We start from the raw sequence: 21,146 nt of genomic DNA, 5'->3' as shown, positions 1-21,146 counted from the left end.
TGTGATTGATTTTTATTTCAATTAAAAAATTTGTTGATTCAATTAAATTTTTAATTGAATATTTTTCAAAACTCAATTAAGATTTTAATTGGAAAAATTTTCGTGAAATTTTTTTCTGTGTGATTGATTTTTGTTTCAATTAAAAAATTTGTTGAATCAATTAAATTTTTAATTGAATATTTTTTTAAAACTCAATTAAAATTATAATTGGAAAAATTTTCGTGAAATTTTTTTTGTGTGTACACACAAAAAAATTTTTTCTGATTCAATCACGAAATTAATTGATCCAATTAATTTTTTAATTGAAATGTCTTCAATCACAGAAATGATAGCATCAATTAAAAATATAAGTGGCGGTCAATTAAAAAATTAATTGATTCAATTAAAAATTTAATTGATACTATTAATTTGTGTGATTGATTTTTATTTCAATTAAAAAATTTGTTGATTCAATTAAATTTTTAATTGAATATTTTTTAAAACTCAATTAAGATTTTAATTGGAAAAATTTTCGTGAAATTTTTTTCTGTGTAGGTGTGATCCAAATTCAATGTTTTGGATGTAAATTAAAAAAATCTGTAATATTTTGTCAAATAAATAATTTTTATAATTTTTTATAATTTTTAATGGATTCTAACGCTTGTCGAAAACGTTTGACCTCAAATATTTTCAAAAATTCACAATTTTTTCAGATTGGATTTAGCATTTGGTCGACAAAAATTAAATGATTTTTACCATTTTATTAATTCTTACTCTGTTTTTAACCTATTTGAAACAAAAAAAAAATAAAATAATCTATTAAAAGTATGAAAAAACCAAGTTATAAAAAATTGAATTAAAAGAACTTCCTGGGTAGTTAAAATAAAGAACATCATTGGGAGTGCATCTTCTGGAAGTGCTTTTAAAGTTGTGCCTTTGGAAGTACTTTCAATTTTTTTTTGCTGGGAATTGTTAATAAAAATCTAAACATTTCATAATTTGACACAGATTTTTGTCCCAAAAACAATTTATCTCTGATTTGATAATTTTATTAGATGAAAAGTAGTTACTAGAATCATAATTTTTAATGTACATTTTAAATTATCTAAAAAAAAATTCGGTTACATTACAGTGTGTCTTCATACATAAAATGCTATATAGGCTAAATAAATTTTTTTTAAAATATTTTATATTAAATTATTGGAAATAATTAAAAATACTCATTATAAAATAATGCCACAGCTTCAACATATGAATATTAGAAATATATATTAACAAAAAATATAAAATAATAATTAAAACAATTAAATAATCACAAATAATTACCACAATAATACAAAAAATATTAATTATAAATTATAAATACATATTCTCATATGTATATTGAGATATTTTCTTCCCCGTTTTTTTTTTCTAATATCTGGCTAGCAAACTGGTATTGCAAAATTATTTTCTAAGAAAAAACCAAAAAAAAAATTAAAACAAAATTGAAATAGAAATAGAATTATTAAAAGAAAATCTTAAGAAAAACTATATCATATACATATGTCTATATATATGCTCTGTAGATATATATAAAAAACACATTACATATCACACCATATTGAGAATATAATAAAAATTCTTTTTGTTTTCTGTTGGTTTTTGTTTTGTTTTTTTTTTTTTTTTTGCTAATACTAATAAATATATATGCCTATAAAATCAATAACAGAAGAGGCAATCATCATGCTGGTGATCCTGCCTCTGCTCTATACTACGTTCATCCTATACCATCCATTTGTCTCTGACCTTTATTGAAGGACTATGTGTGGGGGGGAGGGGGTTTAGTTGGTGGAGGCGGGCCCTCTGGCTGATCTATGACCTCTACACATAGAATATTAATTCTAGACTACATTAGGTGTGGGACTGTGTGAGTGTATCTGTGTGTGTGTATATATTTATGGGTTCCATGAGTAAGTGTGTGAGTGTGTGTTGTGTTGCTGTCGTTTGTTTTCTATCGATCCTCTGGTCCTTATTAGTAAAACATAAGCCCTCTCACATGGATCTGGCCCTCTTAACGTATCATATGCAATTTCCAACGCAACACAAAATAGGCCACAATTCTTAATGCAATAAAAATGCCAATTAACGCCACAGCATCAATCCAATATTCTGCCTGGTCCATGGACATTTCTTCTAAAAATTTCTTCGGACTACGGAAATGACAATACATGGCATCACATTGGAGTTTGGCTCGATCCATGCCATATATGGAAACCATGGCTCCTGGAAATGATAGAATACAAAAAAAAAATAAATTTATTTAGAAATTTTTTGGATATCGGAATACAGTGAAACCTTTCAAAAGTGGACTCCCATGATTGCCCAAATTGTGTCCACATTTGGAAGAAATTAATTTTAATGTGATAATATAATAAAGGTGTCGTCAAAATTTTCAATTTTAGAGAGTGGTTAGAGTGTCTAACTGTGTTTTCTTTTCTTGTAAAAAATGTACACTTTTTGCATGTTTTCCGGAAAATGTACTTTTTAGATTATTTTCTAAACAAAACAGGCAAAAGTGCGAAAAGGCTTCGAATTCTGTTGTGAAAATAGTACCACACATAGAGACAAATTGCGGGCATTTTCAGCACTGTCGACAAACGAAAGTGCTGCGATTGCCCTGTTTGCTCTTTTGAATTCTTTTCTGGTCGCTGGAATGATAGCATTATTATTCTGTACAGACAAAATAAAGACAAAGCACTTTTTTTCAGAAAAGAAAACACCATAAGTTTCAGATGTTTCACTGTACCGTGAGAGGTGTCATTTCCGAAAAGCGGACACCTCTCGAAAGTGAAAAAATTTCGTGAGACGTTTCTTATATTATTAGATTAAAATTAATTTTTTAAAGTTTAATTAATTAAGGTTTCACTGTACAGTGAGAGGTGTCCTTTTCGGACACTCCGAAATACACACAAAAATTGTTTTTTTCTGATTCAATCACGAAATTAATTGATCCAATTAATTTTTTATTGAAATGTCTTCAATCACAGAAATGATAGTATCAATTAAAAAATTAATTGATCCAATTAAAAAATTAATCGATACTATTAATTTGTGTGATTGATTTTTATTTCAATTAAAAAATTTGTTGATTCAATTAAAATTTTAATTGAATATTTTTTAAAACTCAATCAAAATTTTAATTGGAAAAATTTTCGTGAAATTTTTTTGTGTGTATAAGAGTGTTTAATTTTCAGAGGTTTCACTGTACAGTAAGAGGTGTCCTTTTCGGACACTCCGAAATGCTGACACCTTTCATACACAGAAAAAAATTTCACCAAAAATTTTCCAATTAAAATTTTAATTGAGTTTTAAAAAATATTCAATTAAAAATTTAACTGAATCAACAAATTTTATAATTGATACAAAAATCAATCACAAAAATTAATAGTATCAATTAAATATTTAATTGGATCAATTAATTTTTTAATTGACCTCCAATTAATTTTTTAATTGATACTATCATTTCTGTGATTGAAGACATTTCAATTAAAAAATTAATTGGATCAATTAATTTCGTGATTGAAGCAGAAAAATATATTTTTGTGTGTAAGTGTAAGTTTTTTGTGAGACCTTTGTTATATTTTCAGAGTACAATTAGTTTCTCTCAAATGTGGACAAAAGTTGGGCGATCAACTCTCAAAAGTGGACATCCATGATCGCCCAAGTTTTGTCCCCATTTGGTAAAGGTTCATTTCAATGTGAAAATATAACAAAGGTCTCACGAAAATTTTTCTTTTTTAAGAGGTATTCGTTTTTTTTTCGGAATGACCATGTTTCTGAGGCTTCACTGTATAGTGAGAGGTGTCCTTTCCGGACACTTGGTAAAACGGACACCTCTCCATTATATTATATTATCACATTAAATATTTAAAATGGTCCACATTTGAGAGGTGCCAGTTTTTCGGAATGTGAGAGGGAGAGGTGTCCGTTTATCGGAGTGTCCAGAAAGGACACCTCTCACTATACGGTGGAGCCTCAGAAACATGGTAATTCCGAAAAAAAGAATACCTCTTAAAAAAGGAAAATCTTCGTGAGACCTTTGTTGTACTTTTACATTAAAATTATCCCCTACCAAATGATGACAAAGAGGTGTCCGTTTATCGGAGTGTCCTCTATTTTTACAGTGAAAACTTTAAAATTTGGTAATTCAGAAAAAACGGATCTCTCTTAAAATGGACAATTATCGTGCGACCTTTGCTATAGTATTTTGTTAAAAATATTTAAAATGGTCCACATTTGATAGGTGTCAGTTTTTCGGAATGTGAGAGTGAGAGGTGTCCGGAAAGTACACCTCTATTTTTACAGTGAAGAGTTTAAAATTTGGTCATTCAGAAAAAACGGATCTCTCTTAAAATGGACAATTATCGTACAACCTTTGCTATATTATCTCGTTAAAACTACCCTCTCCGAAATGTGGACAAAAGATGGGTGATGGACACCCCACCAAAATGGACAACCAACTTTTTTTGTCCACACTTAGTAGCAGTTAATTTTAATGTGAAAATATAACAAAGGTCTCACAAAAATTTTCCATTTTTAAGAGATATCCGTTTTTTCGGAATGACCAAGTTTCAGAGGTTTCACTGTACAGAGATATATGTCCTTTCCGTATACTCCGAAAGACCGGCACCTCTCAAAACTGGCCAACTTTCCTGACATCTTTGTAATATTCTCACTTTAACATGAACCTCTCCTAAGTGAACAAAACTTGCCCAATCGTGGCTATCCACTTCCAAGAGGTTTCACTGTATGTATACCATTACCCACTCACCTTCAAATCCATAGCGTACATAACTCACATAAGTCACCCATTGTAAATATCCTGGTATTGTATCAAAATTAACAAAGAAACCCGAAAACAATATGGTCGGTATTGTGGTAACGGGACCCAAAAATACACCTGCCTCTATATTCATACCAGCACCGATTAGTAGACCCAATGATTGTGCCACCAGTGATGTTAGGACACATATAACCACAAACATGGTTACACGTTGCGGTTCCATGGGTTGTGATGTTAAATAGTAGACTACGATTACATAAACGCTAGAGAAGATTATCTGCAAAGAAAGTAGAAAATAAAAAACAAAAATATTAGAAACAATCAGGAAGAACAAGTATAGACGGCCGTAAGTTCGGCCAGGCCGAATCTTATGTACCCTCCACCATGGATTGCGTAGAAACATCTACTAAAGACAGTTATCCACAATCGAATTTCTTGGGTTGTGGTAATACTTGCCGATGGCAAGGTACCATAACATAAAACTCCTTAACATCGTCTTCTAAATTGGAAGTTAGTCCATATGTGGTATATATTAGACAAAAAAGGTATATAGGTAAGTCTACAACTAATTACGAGCCGATATGGACTTTTGCACGGTAATTAGAGAGCCAGAATTAAAATGCCTAAATCATATACCAACGTACCAAATTTCAACCGAATCCATGAGGCCCCGGAGGACAAATCTGGGGATCGGTTTATATGGGGGCTATATATGATTATGGACCGATATGGACCAATTCCTTCATGGTTGTTAGAGACCATATACTAACATCATGTACCAAATTTCTACCGAATCAGATGAATTTTGCTCTTCCAAGAGGCTCCGGAGGTCAAATCTGGGGATCGGTTTATATGGGGGCTATATATAATTATGGGCTGATAGGAACCAATTCCTGCATGGTTGTTGGATACCATATACTAACATCACGTACCAAATTTCAACCGAATGGGAAGAATTTTGGTCTTCCAAGAGGCTCCGGAGGTCAAATCTGGTGATCGGTTTATATGGGGGCTATATATGATTATGGACCGATATGGACCAATTCCTTCATGGTTGTTAGAGACCATATACTAACATCATGTCCCAAATTTCTACCGAATCAGATGAATTTTGCTCTTCCAAGAGGCTCCGGAGGTCAAATCTGGGGATCGGTTTATATGGGGGCTATATATAATTATGGACCGATATGGACCAATTCCTTCATGGTTGTTAGAGACCATATACTAGCATCACGTACCAAATTTCAACCGAATCAGATGTATTTTGCTCTTCCAAGAGACTCCGGAGGTTAAATCTGGGGATCGGTTTATACGCACAGGAAAAATATATCTCTAAAATATTTCCAATTAAAAAGTTGATTGAAATTGAAAATTTTTTCAATTAATAAATTAATTGATACAATTAATTTTTTAATCAAGATGGAAACATTAAGTTAATTAAGTCAATGATTGAAAAATTTAAAATTTTTAATTAAAAAAATTAATTGATACAATTAATTTTTTAATCAAACTCGGAAGACTGAGTCTTTTAAAAAAAGTGATGGATTTTTTTTTAATTTTTAACTAATTTTTTTTCAAAAATTGGAAATAATTCCTTTTTTAATGGAAAATTGATTGAGTTCTGCAATCGACATCAATTAAATTTTTAATTGAATCAAATGAGTACATAAGATTCGGCATGGCCACCATGGATTGCGTAGAAAGTTATACGAAAGAATGTCATCCACAATCGAATTACTTGGGTTGTGGTATCTTAAAACTTCTTAACATCGTTTTCTAAATTGTGAGTTAGTCGATACGTGGTATGTATTAGACAAAAAAGTTATGTATAGTTAAGTCTACAAATAATTACGAATCGATATGGACTTTTTGCACGGTACGTAGAGAGCCAGAATTGAAATATGGGGGTCGCTTATATGGGGGCTATATAAAGGGTGCCCAGCAAAAAAATTTGGAAGTTCTTCCAAAGGCACAACTTTAAAAGCACTTCCAGAAGATGCACTCCCAATGATGTTCTTTATTTTAACTACCTAGGAAGTTATTTTAATTCAATTTTTTATAACTTGGGTTTTTCATACTTTTAATGGGTAATTTTAACTTTTTTTGTTCCAAATTGGTTAAAAACAGAGTAAGAATTAATAAAGTGGTACAAATTATTTAAATTTTGCCGAAAAAATGCTAAATCCAATCTGAAAAAATTGTGAATTTTTGAAAATATTTGAGGTCAAACGTTTCCGAGAAGCGTTAGAATCCATTAAAAATTATGAAGAATTGTAAAAATTATTTATTTGACAAAATATCACAGAATTTTTTAATTTACATCCAAAACATTGAATTCTGATCACATCTAAAGAAGTGATGCAAATTCAGTGCAACGGTTGTTGCAATGGAGGACTTCCGTCCTATGACAAGCCCATGTTAAATGCATCGCTTCTGCGTCAATTTTGCACCACTTCCGGATCCAAAAAGAACATTTTCATTACTTTTTTGGCGACGCTTTTTTTGCCGGGTGGATAAATTGTAAGGGCCCATGTTGAATGTGAACCACACCTAAACGCCAAGTCTTTTTCCGAATTTTATTTCACATTTCTCTATTTCAGACTTAATCAAATTGAACCATGGACGTCGTGAATGGGCAGAATGGTTCCAAGAAATGGCAACAGTGGATGATCTATTTTCGAAAAAAATCATCTTCAGTGATGAGGCACATTTTCACCACAGTGGATTCGTCAATAAGCAGAATTGTCGCATTTGGGCGAATGAGAATCCCAGAGTGATTGTCGGAAAACCAATGCACCCACAAAGAGTGACTGTTTGGTGCGGTTTATGGGCTGGCGGCATCATCGATCCGTATTTGTTCCAAAATGAGGCCGGTCAGGCAGTTACTGTGAATGGTGTTCGCTATCGTGAGATGATAACGAACCTTTTATGTCTCGAATTGGAAGATATGGATGTGGACGATATGTGGTTTCAGCAGGACGGTGCCACTTGCCATACAGCTAACGAAACAATGGCTCTTTTGCGCAACAAATTCAATGGCCTTGTTATCTCACGTAATGGCGATGTCAATTGGCCGCCAAGATCATGTGATTTGACACCGTTGGACTTTTTTCTTTGGGGTTATTTGAAAGAAAAGTTGTACGTCGATAAGCCAGCAACAATTCAAGAGCTAAAGGATGAGATAATTCGGCACATTAACGGCATAGAGCCTCCATTATGCCTCAGCGTCATCGAAAATTTGGACCATCGGACGAAGGTGTGCCACCGAGGTCGCGGCGCCCATTTGGCCGATATTTTGTTCCATACATAATTGAGTAATACCAATATATCATAATAAAATAAAATTACAATAATTTTCTAAATAGTTTGTGTTTTATTCAAAATCAACATCGGCCCTTGAAATTTTAACCACCTTTACAATTATGAACTTGATATGGACCAATTTTTGTGTGATTGGGGATCGATTTATCTGAGGGCTATATATAACTATAGACCGATATGTACCTAGTAAGGAATGGTTGTTAACGGCCATATACTAAATAGCACAATGTACCAAATTTCAACTGACTTGGATGAAATTTGCTCCTCCAAGAGGCTCCAAAACCAAATCTCGGGATCGGTTTATATGGAGGATATATATGGTTATGGCCTGATATGGACATATACTACCATCACGTACCAAACTTCAACCAGATCGGATGAATTTTGTTTCTCCAAAAGGCACCGGAGGTCATATCTGGGGATCGGTTTATATGGAAGCTATATATAATTATGGACTGATTTGAACCATTTCCTGCATGGTTGTTGGATACCATATACTAACATCACGTACCAACTTTCAACCGAATCGGTTGAATTTTGCTCCTCCAAGGGGCTCCGGAGGTCAAATCTGGGAATCGGTTTATATGGGGGCTATGTATAATTATGTACCGATTTCGACCAATTTTTGCATTGGTGTTTGAGGCCATATATTAACACAACGTACCAAATTTCAACTGAATCGGATGAATTTTGGTCTTCCAAGAGGCTCCGTAGGTTAAATCTGATGATCGGTTTATATGGGGGCTATATATAATTATGGACCGATGTGGACCAATTTTTGCATGGTTGTTAGAGACCATATACCAACACCATGTACCAAATTTCAGCCGGATCGGATGAAATTTGCTTATCTTTTAGGCTCTGCAAGCCAAATCTAGGGATCGGTTTATATGGGGGCTATATATAATTATGGACCGATGTGGACCAATTTTTGCATGGTTGTTAGAGACCATATACCAACACCATGTACCAAATTTCAGCCGGATCGGATGAAATTTGCTTCTCTTTTAGGCTCCGCAAGCCAAATCTGGGGATCGGTTTATATGGGGGCTATATATAATTATGGACCGATGTGGACCAATTCTTGCATGGTTGTTAGAGACCATATACCAACACCATGTACCAAATTTCAGCCGGATCGGATAAAATATGCTTCTGTTAGAGGCTCCACAAGCCAAATCTGAGGGTCCCTTTATATGGGGGCTATACGTAAAAGTGGACCGATATGGCCCATTTTCAATACCATCCGACCTATATCGATAACAACTGCTTGTGCCAAGTTTCAAGTCGATAGCTTGTTTCGTTCGGAAGTTAGCGTGATTTCAACAGACGGACGGACGAACGGACATGCTTAGATCGACTCAGAATTTCACCACGACCCAGAATATACATACTTTATGGGGTCTTAGAGCAATATTTCGATGTGTTACAAACGAAATGACAAAGTTAATATACCCCCATCCTACGATGAAGGGTATAATAAAGAAGAAAATTATTGGCGCCAAATCATGGTCATTTTTACCATACAGTAGTTCATTCTTACTATTTTTGGGAATCGTACGAAAATTTTCTTTTGCGTTAGTTCATATTGAACTTATGTGTACTTTTATACCCACGTTTAGTTCATAAAATGTTTGAGACATACTTAAAAAGAGGAAATTTTCATTAGGATGTGGGAAATTTCGCAAGAAATAATAAAACTTAACTACCAATAAATATTTTTTTTTTCAATAAAACTAAGTTAAAATTAGCGTTTGTTTAACTACGGAAATTTTTTTCTTTGTAGAAATAAAATTTTGATAAAATTTTCTATAAAAAATAAAATTTTGGTAGATTATTTTTGGGGATATGGACCATTTTTTGTGTGATTGGCGATCGGCTATATATAACTATAGACCGATATGGACCAATTTTTGCATGGTTGTTAGAAACCATATACTAACACCACGTACCAAATTTCAACCGGATCGGATGAATTTTGCTCCTCCAAGAGGCTCCGGAGGTTATATATGGGGATCGGTTTATATGAGGCTATGTATAACTATAGACCGATATGGACCAATATTTGCATAGTAGCTAAATTTCAGCCGGATCGGATGAATTTTGCCCCTCTAAGAGGCTCCGAAGGTCAAATCTGGGGATCGGTTTATATGGGGGCTATATATAATTATGAACCTATATGGACCAATTTTTGCATGGTTGTTAGAAACCATATACTAACACCACGTACCAAATTTCAACGGGATCGGATGAATTTTGCTCCTCCAAGAGGCTTATATATGGGGATCGGTTTATATGGGGGCTATATATAAATATAGACCGATATGGACCAATTTTCGCATGAAACTAGATATCATATGTTGACATCATGTACCAAATTTCAGCCGGATCGGATGAAATTTGCTCCTCTAAGAGGCTCCGGAGGTCAAATCTGGGGATCGGTTTATATGGGGGGGCTATATATAATTATGGACCTATATGGACCAATTTTTGCATGGTTGTTAGGGACCATATAATAACACCACGTACCAAATTTCAACCGGATCGGATGAATTTTGATCCTCCAAGAGGCTCCGGAGGTCAAATCTGGGGATCGGTTTATATGAGGGCTATATATAATTATGGACCGATATCGACCAATTTTTACATGGTTGTGCGAAACCATATACTAACACCACGTATCAAATTTCAGCCAGATCGGATGAAATATACTTCTCTTAGAGGCTCCGCAAGCCAAATCTGTGGTTCCGTTTATATGGGGGCTATGCGTAAAAGTGCTCCGATATGGCCCATTTGCAATACCATCCGACCTACATCAAAAACAACTACTTGTGCCAAGTTTCAAGTCGATAGCTTGTTTCGTTCGGAAGTTTGCGTGATTTCAACAGACGGACGGATAGCCGGATCGACTCAGAATTTCACCATGACCCAGAATATATATACTTTATGGGGTCTTAGACCAATATTTCTACCATCCTATGGTAGAGGGTATAAAAAATTGCACAAAATGTGACATTCGCCATAATAGGTGGCTCACTTGAGAATTTCAAAAAAAATTTCACAAAATGTGTCAATCGCGAAAAAAGAGTATTTTACCATACGTCAAAAACTTCGTAAACCTTCCTAAAATACTTAGTTTTGGACACAAAAAAAAATTTAAATAGTATAAGTTTTTTAGAGCCCATGTAATAATCGTACTATATTACATGAACATTTGGAACGCAGACACTGGGGTCTCTTCAAAACCCGGATATTCTTGTAAGACAGTTCGAGGATTGCAGGGTTATCTGAACTTTGTAGATTTCGTAGAAACGATCCAAGATGGTGGGTATCCGGTCCAGTCGAACTTTTGGCCAAATATTCAAATCGAATTCCGTTTCTTATCAAGATATCATACTTTCTAATTATAAATAAATAGTCTCTCTCTCTCTCTCTCTCTTACCTGAAATGGTAAATCAGCCATTGTCTTAGCAAAATAAAAAGCCTTCAATGAGTACCAATAATTTAAATGCTCTCGAACAAACACCGACATTTCTGTGGGGACTGCAAACAAAAAATCATGAAAATTTAATTCACAGGATTTCAAATAGACAAAAGCCAACTCCAGAGCCCGATGAAGGCCAGAGTTTTGTGGAAAACTTACATGTCAAGATTGTGGGCATCATAGCAGTAAACATGGTAAATAGTGTGGTAAAAAATATACAACCGGCATTACTCATCACCTTGGAGGCCTCGTTGCCAACATCATAGTAAATCATGCCAATAATGGCACCCACAATTATGTGCGATGCCAAACGCATATGGGTCAACATGCGATCGCGCATAATCGTAACAAAGGAACGTTTGAGCAAAATCCAAAATTGTGTCCAACCACTGGTGGGAAAACCGGATTTATTCGGCATAGCAATGACACTCTCATGCGAGTCCAATAGCGAAGTGGTACAGCCAGCCCCCGAACCGCCACCTCCGCCTGTGCCACCTCCTCCTCCTCCTCCTGTGCCATTGCCTGCTCCGGAGACATTGCACACGGCATTGGTACTTTGACCACCCTTTGAGCTGTAACTGCAACTATCCTCACCGGTGAGATCACGGGGCATATTAATGACTGAACAATCGGACTGTTGACTCTCTTGGGTTTCTAGTTTCGGTGGTTTGAGAATACTTGAGTTCAGTTCCATTTCAGCCGCTGATGATGGTTCATCGACTTTGTGTTTTTCATCGGCCAATGTTACAGTGGCCATGCTATTGGCAGTTCCACCTCCCACGCCACTGTTTCCATTGGCGGTGCCATTGCCTTTTATAATATCATTTGTAATGTCTTTGGATAGATCTAGGCCATAGTTCTTCTGGCTGTATTTCTTGCAAACGCCACTCTTAACTGCTGCCACCAATTTGGGCACACATTCGCCATACTCGCCGCTGGCCACTTCCAATACATAATCGGCTGGATTGTGATAGGAGGGACAATCGTAGCCCAACGATGAGAGAAATGGTACCAGACCTCGAACACGGCCCTCATACATGCATTGACCCTCGGCCAACATGTAGAGATGATCGAATTTCTCGAATAGCCTGGCGGACGGCTGATGTATCGTACAGACAATGGTGCGTCCTCCACGAGCCAGAGATTTCAACAGCGATATCAATTGGAAGCACGTTGAACTATCCAAACCCGAGGTGGGTTCATCAAAAAACATAACTGGTGGATTATTGACCAACTCCAGGGCAATGGAGAGTCGCTTTCGTTGTCCTCCGGATAGATTGCAAGTCTTTGTATTGCTTGATTCGATGAGACCAATGGTCTCGAGTATTTCATCGACAACGACTTTCTTGGCAGCCAAGTTCATATTTTTGCCCAATTTCAAATTGGCCGAGACCATCATGGCCTCACGTACCGAGAGATTTGCAATCAGAACATCATCCTGCATAATGTAACAGGAGAGTTTGCGAAAGCGCCGCAGGTTACGTTCTTTGCCATTGATAAGCACAGAGCCGCTTAATTGTGAAGTTCTGTAAAAGAAAAGAAGATATCGAGAAATTAAAAATCTTGGGATATACTAATGAAGCATGATTTGATTCAATGTACTCAAACTTGCGCTGAATAGAGTTTTCTATTGCTAAACTGAATAGAGGGAAAACTATAATTCAGCCTTGCTGAATAGTTTTCCAGAGGTGAATTGAAGTGTTGGTATAGAAAACTCTATGCATCCATTCTGAATTCAAGATTTCCTATAGGAAACTCTATTCAGCCAAGCTGAATTGAAGCCTTCCTATAGAAAACTCTATTCAGCGAGGCTAAATGGGAGCTTTCCTATGGAAAACTCTATGGAATTGAAATTTTCCTATAGAAAAATCTATTCAGCTGGGCTGAATTGAAGTTTTCCTATCTAAAACTCTAATCAGCTATGCTTAATTTTAGTTTTCCCATAAAAAAACACTATTCAGCCAGGCTGAATTGAAGTTTTCTTATAAAAAACTCTATTGAGCCAGGATGAAATACAATTCTCCTATAGAAAACTCTATTCAGCCAGGATACAGTGAATTTTTCCTATATATAAATCTATTCAGCCAGGCTGCATTGAAGTTTTCCTATATAAAAATATATTCAGCCAGGCTGAATTTAAGTTTTCCTATATATAAATCTATTCAGCCAGACTGCATTGAAGTTTTCTATAGAAAACTCTATTCCGCCAGGCTGAATTGAAGTTTACCTATAGAAAACTACATTCAGCCGGGCTGAAATGAAGTTTTCTTATAAAAAAAAACCCTATTCAGCCAGGCTGAAATACAATTTTCCTATAGAAAACTCTATTCAGCCAGGCTGAAATACAATTTTCCTATAGAAATCTCTATTCAGCCAGGCTGAAATACAATTGTCCTATAGAAAACTCTATTCAGCCAGGCTGAATTGAAGTTCGCCTATAGAGATATCTATTCAGCCAGGCTGAATTTAAGTTTTCCTATAGAAATATTTTATAGGAAAACTTCTCATCCTTTTTAATTATATATTTTCTAGTATTTTGTCCATTTATTTTTATATTAAAAGCAATTTGAAGTTTTCCTATATAAAACTCTATTCTGCTAGGCTTAATTTAAGTTTTCCCATAAAAAAAAAACTCTATTAAGCCAGGCTGAATTGAAGTTTTATTATAAAAAACCCTATTCAGCCAGTCTGAAGTACAATTTTCCTATAGAAAACTATATTCAGCCAGGCTAAATTGAAGTTTTCCTATAGAAAACTCTATTTAGCGTTTCTGAATTGAAGTTTTCCTTCAGAAAACTCTATTCAGCCAGGATGCAGTGAAGTTTTCTTATATATACATCTATTCATCCAGGCTGCATTGAAGTTTTCCTATAGAAAACTCTATTCACCGTGGCTGAATTGAAGTTTTCCTATAGAAAACTCTATTCACCGTGGCTGAATTGAAGTTTTCCTATAGAAAACTCTATTCAGCCAGGCTGAATTGAAGTTTTCGTATAGAAAACTCTGTTCAGCCATACTGTATTGAAGTTCGTCTATAGAGATATCTATTCAGCCAGGCTGAATTGAAGTTTTTCTATAGAAATTTTTTACAGGAAAAACTCTAATCCTTTTTATTCCCACCACCATAGGATGGGGGGTATATTAACTTTGTCATTCCGTTTGTAACACATCGAAATATTGCTCTAAGACCCCATAAAGTATATATATTCTGGGTCGTGGTGAAATTCTGAGTCGATCTGAGCATGTCCGTCCGTCCGTCCGTCTGTTGAAATCACGCTAACTTCCGAACGAAACAAGCTATCGACTTGAAACTTGCCACAAGTAGTTGTTATTGATGTAGGTCGGATGGTATTGCAAATGGGCCATATCGGTCCACTTTTACGTATAGCCCCCATATAAACGGACCCCAAAATTTGGCTTGCGAGGCCTCTAAGAGAAGCAAATTTCATCCGATCCGGCTGAAATTTGGTACATGGTGTTAGTATATGGTCTCTAACAACCATGCAAAAATTGGTCCACATCGGTCCATAATTATATATAGCCCCCATATAAACCGATCCCCCGATTTGGCTTGCGAGGCCCCTAAGAGAAGCAAATTTCATCCGATCCGGCTGAAATTTGGTACACGGTGTCAGTATATGGTCTCTAACAACCATGCAAAAATTGGTCCACATCGGTCCATAATTATATATAGCCCCCATAAAAACCGATCCCCCGATTTGGCTTGCGAGGCCTCTAAGAGAAGCAAATTTCATCCGATCCGGCTGAAAATTGGTACGTGATGTTAGTATATGGTCTCTAACAACCATGCAAAAATTGGTCGATATCGGTCCATAATTATATATAGGCCCCATATAAACCGATCCCCAGATTTGACCTCCAGAGCCCCTTGGAAGAGCAAAATTCTTCGCATTCGGTTGAAATTTGGTACGTGATGTTAGTATATGGTATCCAACAACCATGCAGGAATAAGAAGTTTTAAGAGACCGCAACCCAAGTAATTCGATTGTGGATGACAGTCTTTGGTAGAAGTTTCTATGCAATCCATGGTGGTGGGTACATAAGATTCGGCCTGGCCGAACTTGCGGCCGTATATACTTGTTAATTATTTATTTTCTAGTATTTTGTCCATTTATTTTTATATTAAAAGCAATTTAATAATTGATTGATGTCATCCCAAGTTCTGGCATTGGTGTTTATCTTCCCTGCATCGATAATAAACCTTTAAAGGCTAAAAAAATACTCTTGTTCAATTGCTCATAGAAAAACTTTTTCCGTATCCTTTGAAAATGAGACGCAATTGGCTATCTAATATACCATTAGCTTTATTTTTCCAGGAAAAATATGAAAATCCTCTTACAACAAAGACTATACCTCCACTTACGTACAGTCAATCCGTAATAAACTCTCATGAATATAAGAGACCAAGTAAGCTGTTTGCAACAACAAATACAAACATTTCAGGATAGGAATAAACAACAACAGAAAAAGAAGATTGTCAACATTGTCATTTCTAGTGGTCGTTATATCCTTCTCAGTTCTTTCATTTAACCAACACCAGCAAATATGAAGGAAACCTTAGGAATATCATCATGAAAATGTTTCTATATTGGGAATATTTTTTGTTTTTTTTTTTCTCGTTATAGTGAGGGAAGAAATTATTCATATCTGCAAATAGTACATGGGCGTATAGACCTTCAGGATTATGAAATATGATGTGATATAGGAAAAATGTTAGTCCAGATTAGGAAAGGTAGCCTAGTTTGCAACACGGCGTGCACGTTTCAAAATGAACGGCGTGCACGTTTCAAATTGATCCGTTCATGAAAGTGACTAAGGTGTCACACGGAGAACAGACGGTATCAATCTGACAAAAATTAAATGACACCATTCGTTGTCAAAACAATAAGCAGCTTTCATGATCTAAAACCGTAATGATTACGATGCATTGTAGCAATGCCTTAACAAATAATAGATTCCAATGTTATATTTGTAAGCAGTTTTCCTTTCTCATATAGTACTTGTGTTTTTAAGCGAAAAGTGCTAACCCTAAAAGTATGCAAACATTTCAATGATAATTTTATATTACGAGCAGCGTTCACGTATGTCACAGTTGGAAGAATTCTACCAGAAATGGTAGATTTGTTGTGTTTGTTCGATTGGTAGAATTCTTGATATTTTCGTAGATTTTGCTAAATATTCCTCTCCAACTAAGGTGTACTTCAATTTTTAATAGAAATACAATTTTTGAAAAAATATGCAGATAAAAATTGACAAACAAAATTTAAAAAATATATAGAAAACAATTTTGACAAAATTTTTTTTAGAAATACATTTTTATCAACATTTTCTATAGAAGTAAATTTTGACAAAATTTTCTATAGAAGTAAATTTTGGCAAAATTTTCTATACAGGTAAATTTTTATAAAATTTTCTATAGAAGTGAATTTTGACAACATTTTCTATAGAAATAAATTTATACAAAATTTTCTATAAAAATAAAATTTTCTACACAGGTAAATTTTGACAAAATTTCCTATAGAAGTAAATTTTGACAAAATTTTCTATAGAAGTAAATTTCGACAAAATTTTCTATAGAAGTAAATTTTGACAAAATTTTCTATAGACAAAAATGTTGACAAAATTTCCGAGATATAAAATTTTATTAAAATTTTCTATACATGTAAATTTTGACAAAATCTTCTATGAAAGTTAATCTTGACAAAATTTTCTGTAGAAATAAAATTGTTATTGTCAATTTTTGATGAAAAAAATTGACAAAATTTGTTACACAAATAAAATTTTATCAAAATTTTATATATAAGTAAATTTTGACAATATTTTCTATAGAAGTAAATTTTGACAAAATTTTCTATAGAAAAAAATTTTGACATTTTCTATAGAAAAAAAATTTTGACAACATTTTCTGGAGATATGAAATTTTATCAAAATTTTCTATAGAGGCAAATTCGGAGTACATTTTCTATAGAAGTAAATTTTGACAAAATTTTGTATGGAAATAAAATTGTTAATTGTCAATTTTTTTATAGAAAAAAATAAAAAAAATGGCAAAAATAAAATTTTCTAGACAAATAAAATTTTGTCAACATTTTCTGTATACACTGAAAAAAACAATGAACCCATCAGAAAGAAAAATTTTTGGTTAATTTTAGAAAATTTTAAACACTTTTAGAAATTTTTAACCAATATCACAAAATAACCGATATCACAAAAATAAGTAAATATTTTTCGACAAATACAAGAAAATTTATTAGACATAAATAATTGTTTTCACTTGTTAAAGAAGAAATTTTGTAATTTGAAGGAAAAAATTGGAGTTCAAAATTGGTAGAATGTATTTAGTGACATACGAAGTTCATGGTGGACGCATTTGTAGTAAAATTTACAAATTTAAAGAAAAAATTAACTATCTTGTGAAAAATACTAATTTAGTAATTCTTTATGCTTAATTTGTTTATAAATTTTCCCGTCATGTAATTTATTTAAATAACATACGCAAAAAATTATTGGAGCAAATGATGTTCTGAACACAATATATCTATGAACTAATATAGAGTTAAATTGGCTTTGGTGAAATAGGGAGTTCAATTTTTTTGAGTGTAGGTAAATTTTGACAAATTTTTCTATAGAAGTAAATTTTGACAAAATTTTCTATGGAAGTAAAATTTTGACAAAACTTTATACAGTGGTAAATTTTGACAAAATTGTCTAGAGAAATAAAATTTTATCAAAAGTTTCTATACAGGCAAATTTTGACAAAATTTTCTATAGAAGTAAATTTTGACAAAATTTTCTTGAGAAATAAAATGTTGGCAAATTTTTGATCAAAAATTTAAAAATATTTTTATACCCTCCACCATAGGATGGGGGTATATTAACTTTGTCATTCCGTTTGTAACACATCGAAATATTGCTCTAAGACCCCATAAAGTATATATATTCTGGGTCGTGGTGAAATTCTGAGTCGATCTGAACATGTCCGTCCGTCTGTCCGTCTGTCCGTCTGTTGAAATCACGCTAACTTCCGAACGAAACAAGCTATCGACTTGAAACTTGGCACAAGTAGTTGTTATTGATGTAGGTCGGATGGTATTGCAAATGGGCCATATCGGTCCACTTTTACGTATAGCCCCCATATAAACGGACCCCCAAATTTGGCTTGCGATTGCTCTAAAAGAAGCACATTTTATCCGATCAGGCTGAAATTTGGTACATGGTGTTGGTGTATGGTCTCTAACAACCATGCAAAAATTGGTCCATATCGGTCCACTTTTACGTATAGCCCCCATATAAACGGACCCCCAAATTTGGCTTGCGATTGCTCTTAGAGAAGAAAATTTCATCCGATCCGTCTGAAATTTGGTACATGGTGTTAGTATAGAGACCATATACTACATGCAAAATATACATGCAAAAATTGGTCCACATCGGTTCATAATTATATATAATCCCAATATAAACCGATCCCCCGTTTTGGCTTGCGGAGCCTCTAAGAGAAGCAAATTTCATCCGATCCGGCTGAAATTTGGTACATGGTGTTGGTATATGTTCTCTAATGACCATGCAAAAATTGGTCCACATCGACCAATAGTTATATATAGCCCCCATATAAGCCGATCCCCAGATTTGACCTCCGGAGCCTCTTAGAAGAGCAAATTTCATCCGATCCGGTTGAAATTTGGTACGTGGTGTTAGTATATAGTCTCTAACAACCATGCAAGAATTGGTCCATATCGGTCCATAATTATATATAGCCCCCATATAAATCGTTCCCCAGATTTGATTTCCGGAGCCTCTTGGAGGAGCAAAATTCATCCGATCCGGTTGAAATTTGCAACGTGGTGTTAGTATATGGCCGCTAATAACCATGCCAAAATTGGTACATATCGGTCTATAGTTATATATAGCCGATCCCCAATCACACAAAAATTGGTCCATATCGGTTCATAATCATGGTTGCCACTCGAGCCAAAAATAATCTACCAAAATTTTATTTTTATAGAAAATATTGTCAAAATGTTATTTCTATAGATAATTTTGTCAAAAATTTACTTCTATAGAAAATGTTGTCAAAATTTTAATTTGTCAAAATTTTATTTCTATAGAAACTTTAAACTTAATTATATACGTATTTAATCAGCTTTTTTTAGTTTAATATATACCACGTATGGACTATGTGGTATATATTACGGCGTTAGGAAGTTTTAAGATACCTTGCCATCGGCTTCAGTAGAAGTTTCTACGCAGTCCATGGTGGAGGGTACATAAGCTTCGGCCTGGCCGAACTTACGGCCGTACATACTTGTTTCTTTTAATTTGGTATATTTTTGGTAAAATTTTCTTCAAATTTTGGGTAGATTATTTTTTGGCGCTATTTGCAGTTGTGGCAGTGTTACTGGTGCGAAGTGACGAAAAATACGGTGTTTTTTCAAGGGATAACACGTTTTGTGACACTTTTTGTAAATTCTCAACGTTCAGAGAGAGGTAGCTTACCTCTAATTTCTTGAGTGAAATGATACCTTGGAAGTTGTAATGAATTCAGCAATGCTGTAGAGAAAATCCATAAGAATGTATTTAATTCAATTGTTTGGTTTTGATAAAAAGTGTGCCACTTTTCGATATTAGCGTGCCAGGTTTTGTCATAATTGAAACTTTATGTGCCACTTTTTAACTTATTTGATTGAAATTCCATATCTAGGTAAAATTCCTATTACTGATTTCTTGAGCATATATGTATGCCAATATTTTTAGCGTATTTGCTTCCTATTTTAAAGCTAATATTTCAGCCTAAAAACCACGAACGTGGTTAGGTAATCTTTTTGTGATTTTAAACTTCAGATTTTTTTGTGTACACTCTAAAACCATCTAGTCCATCCAATTTTGAGGCATCGGTATATTTATGTGTATTCAAATTTTTTTTATCAAAAAGGAGTTTCGTGCAATGAAAATTCGGTAGGCACACCTGGTATTATTTTGATGTTGTGTCCGTGTCCACAGCGATAACTCACGGAGCCTTTGTTGCAATTCTTTGTTTGGTTAATATGCCGTAAGATAATAAATGCAATATGACATTAAGGGAAACTGATCCTGTCTTCCCTTAATATTCAGCCATTCTCCTATCAAGAAATTTATATTGAATCCAACAGACAGACGGACGTGTTCGAAGATTCAAACAGACTACGTCTTCAAATAGTCAATAATACACTCGAAAAAATTGTAGTTAATTTTAGAAAATTTGAAGTGTATTACAAACGCCGATATCACAAAAATAAATAAATATTTCTTGACAAACTCAAAAAAAACTAAATATTTAGTTTTATAGTTTGAAAATTGGAGTTCAAAATTGCACAAATGTCTTTAGCGCCGTATGATGTTCGAGATGGGTACATTTGTGGTAAAATTTCAAAATTTTAAAAAAATCTGAGGTATTTTGTGAGAAATGCGATAAAGCCCTTTAGACTGTAATATGGTTGGATGGACGATCGTTTCGGAACTCCCATATTCCTCATCAGCATC

The 21,146-nt window shown here is 34.2% G+C and overlaps 1 protein-coding gene across 2 annotated transcripts in view; it reads right to left on the bottom strand.

The window, feature by feature from the left end:
- Window positions 1-1,164: 1,164 nt before the first annotated feature.
- Window positions 1,165-21,146, bottom strand: part of LOC142226362 (ATP-binding cassette sub-family G member 4-like) — a 244,988-nt gene continuing 225,006 nt past the window's right edge. For both annotated transcript variants that reach the window (XM_075296343.1, XM_075296342.1), the window contains 4 exons: window positions 11,769-13,135; window positions 11,568-11,668; window positions 4,793-5,081; window positions 1,165-2,244 (listed from right to left, as the gene is read on the bottom strand). In XM_075296343.1, the coding sequence (XP_075152458.1) occupies window positions 2,033-2,244; window positions 4,793-5,081; window positions 11,568-11,668; window positions 11,769-13,135 (1,969 nt within the window). In that variant the 3' untranslated portion in view covers window positions 1,165-2,032. The remainder of the gene's footprint in view (window positions 2,245-4,792; window positions 5,082-11,567; window positions 11,669-11,768; window positions 13,136-21,146) is intronic.

This window comes from Haematobia irritans, chromosome 2 (assembly GCF_050003625.1).
Source record: "Haematobia irritans isolate KBUSLIRL chromosome 2, ASM5000362v1, whole genome shotgun sequence".
Classification (NCBI taxonomy): domain Eukaryota; kingdom Metazoa; phylum Arthropoda; class Insecta; order Diptera; family Muscidae; genus Haematobia; species Haematobia irritans.
Note: the sequence above shows the minus strand (reverse complement) of the source record. Positions and strands in the feature narration are given on the sequence as shown.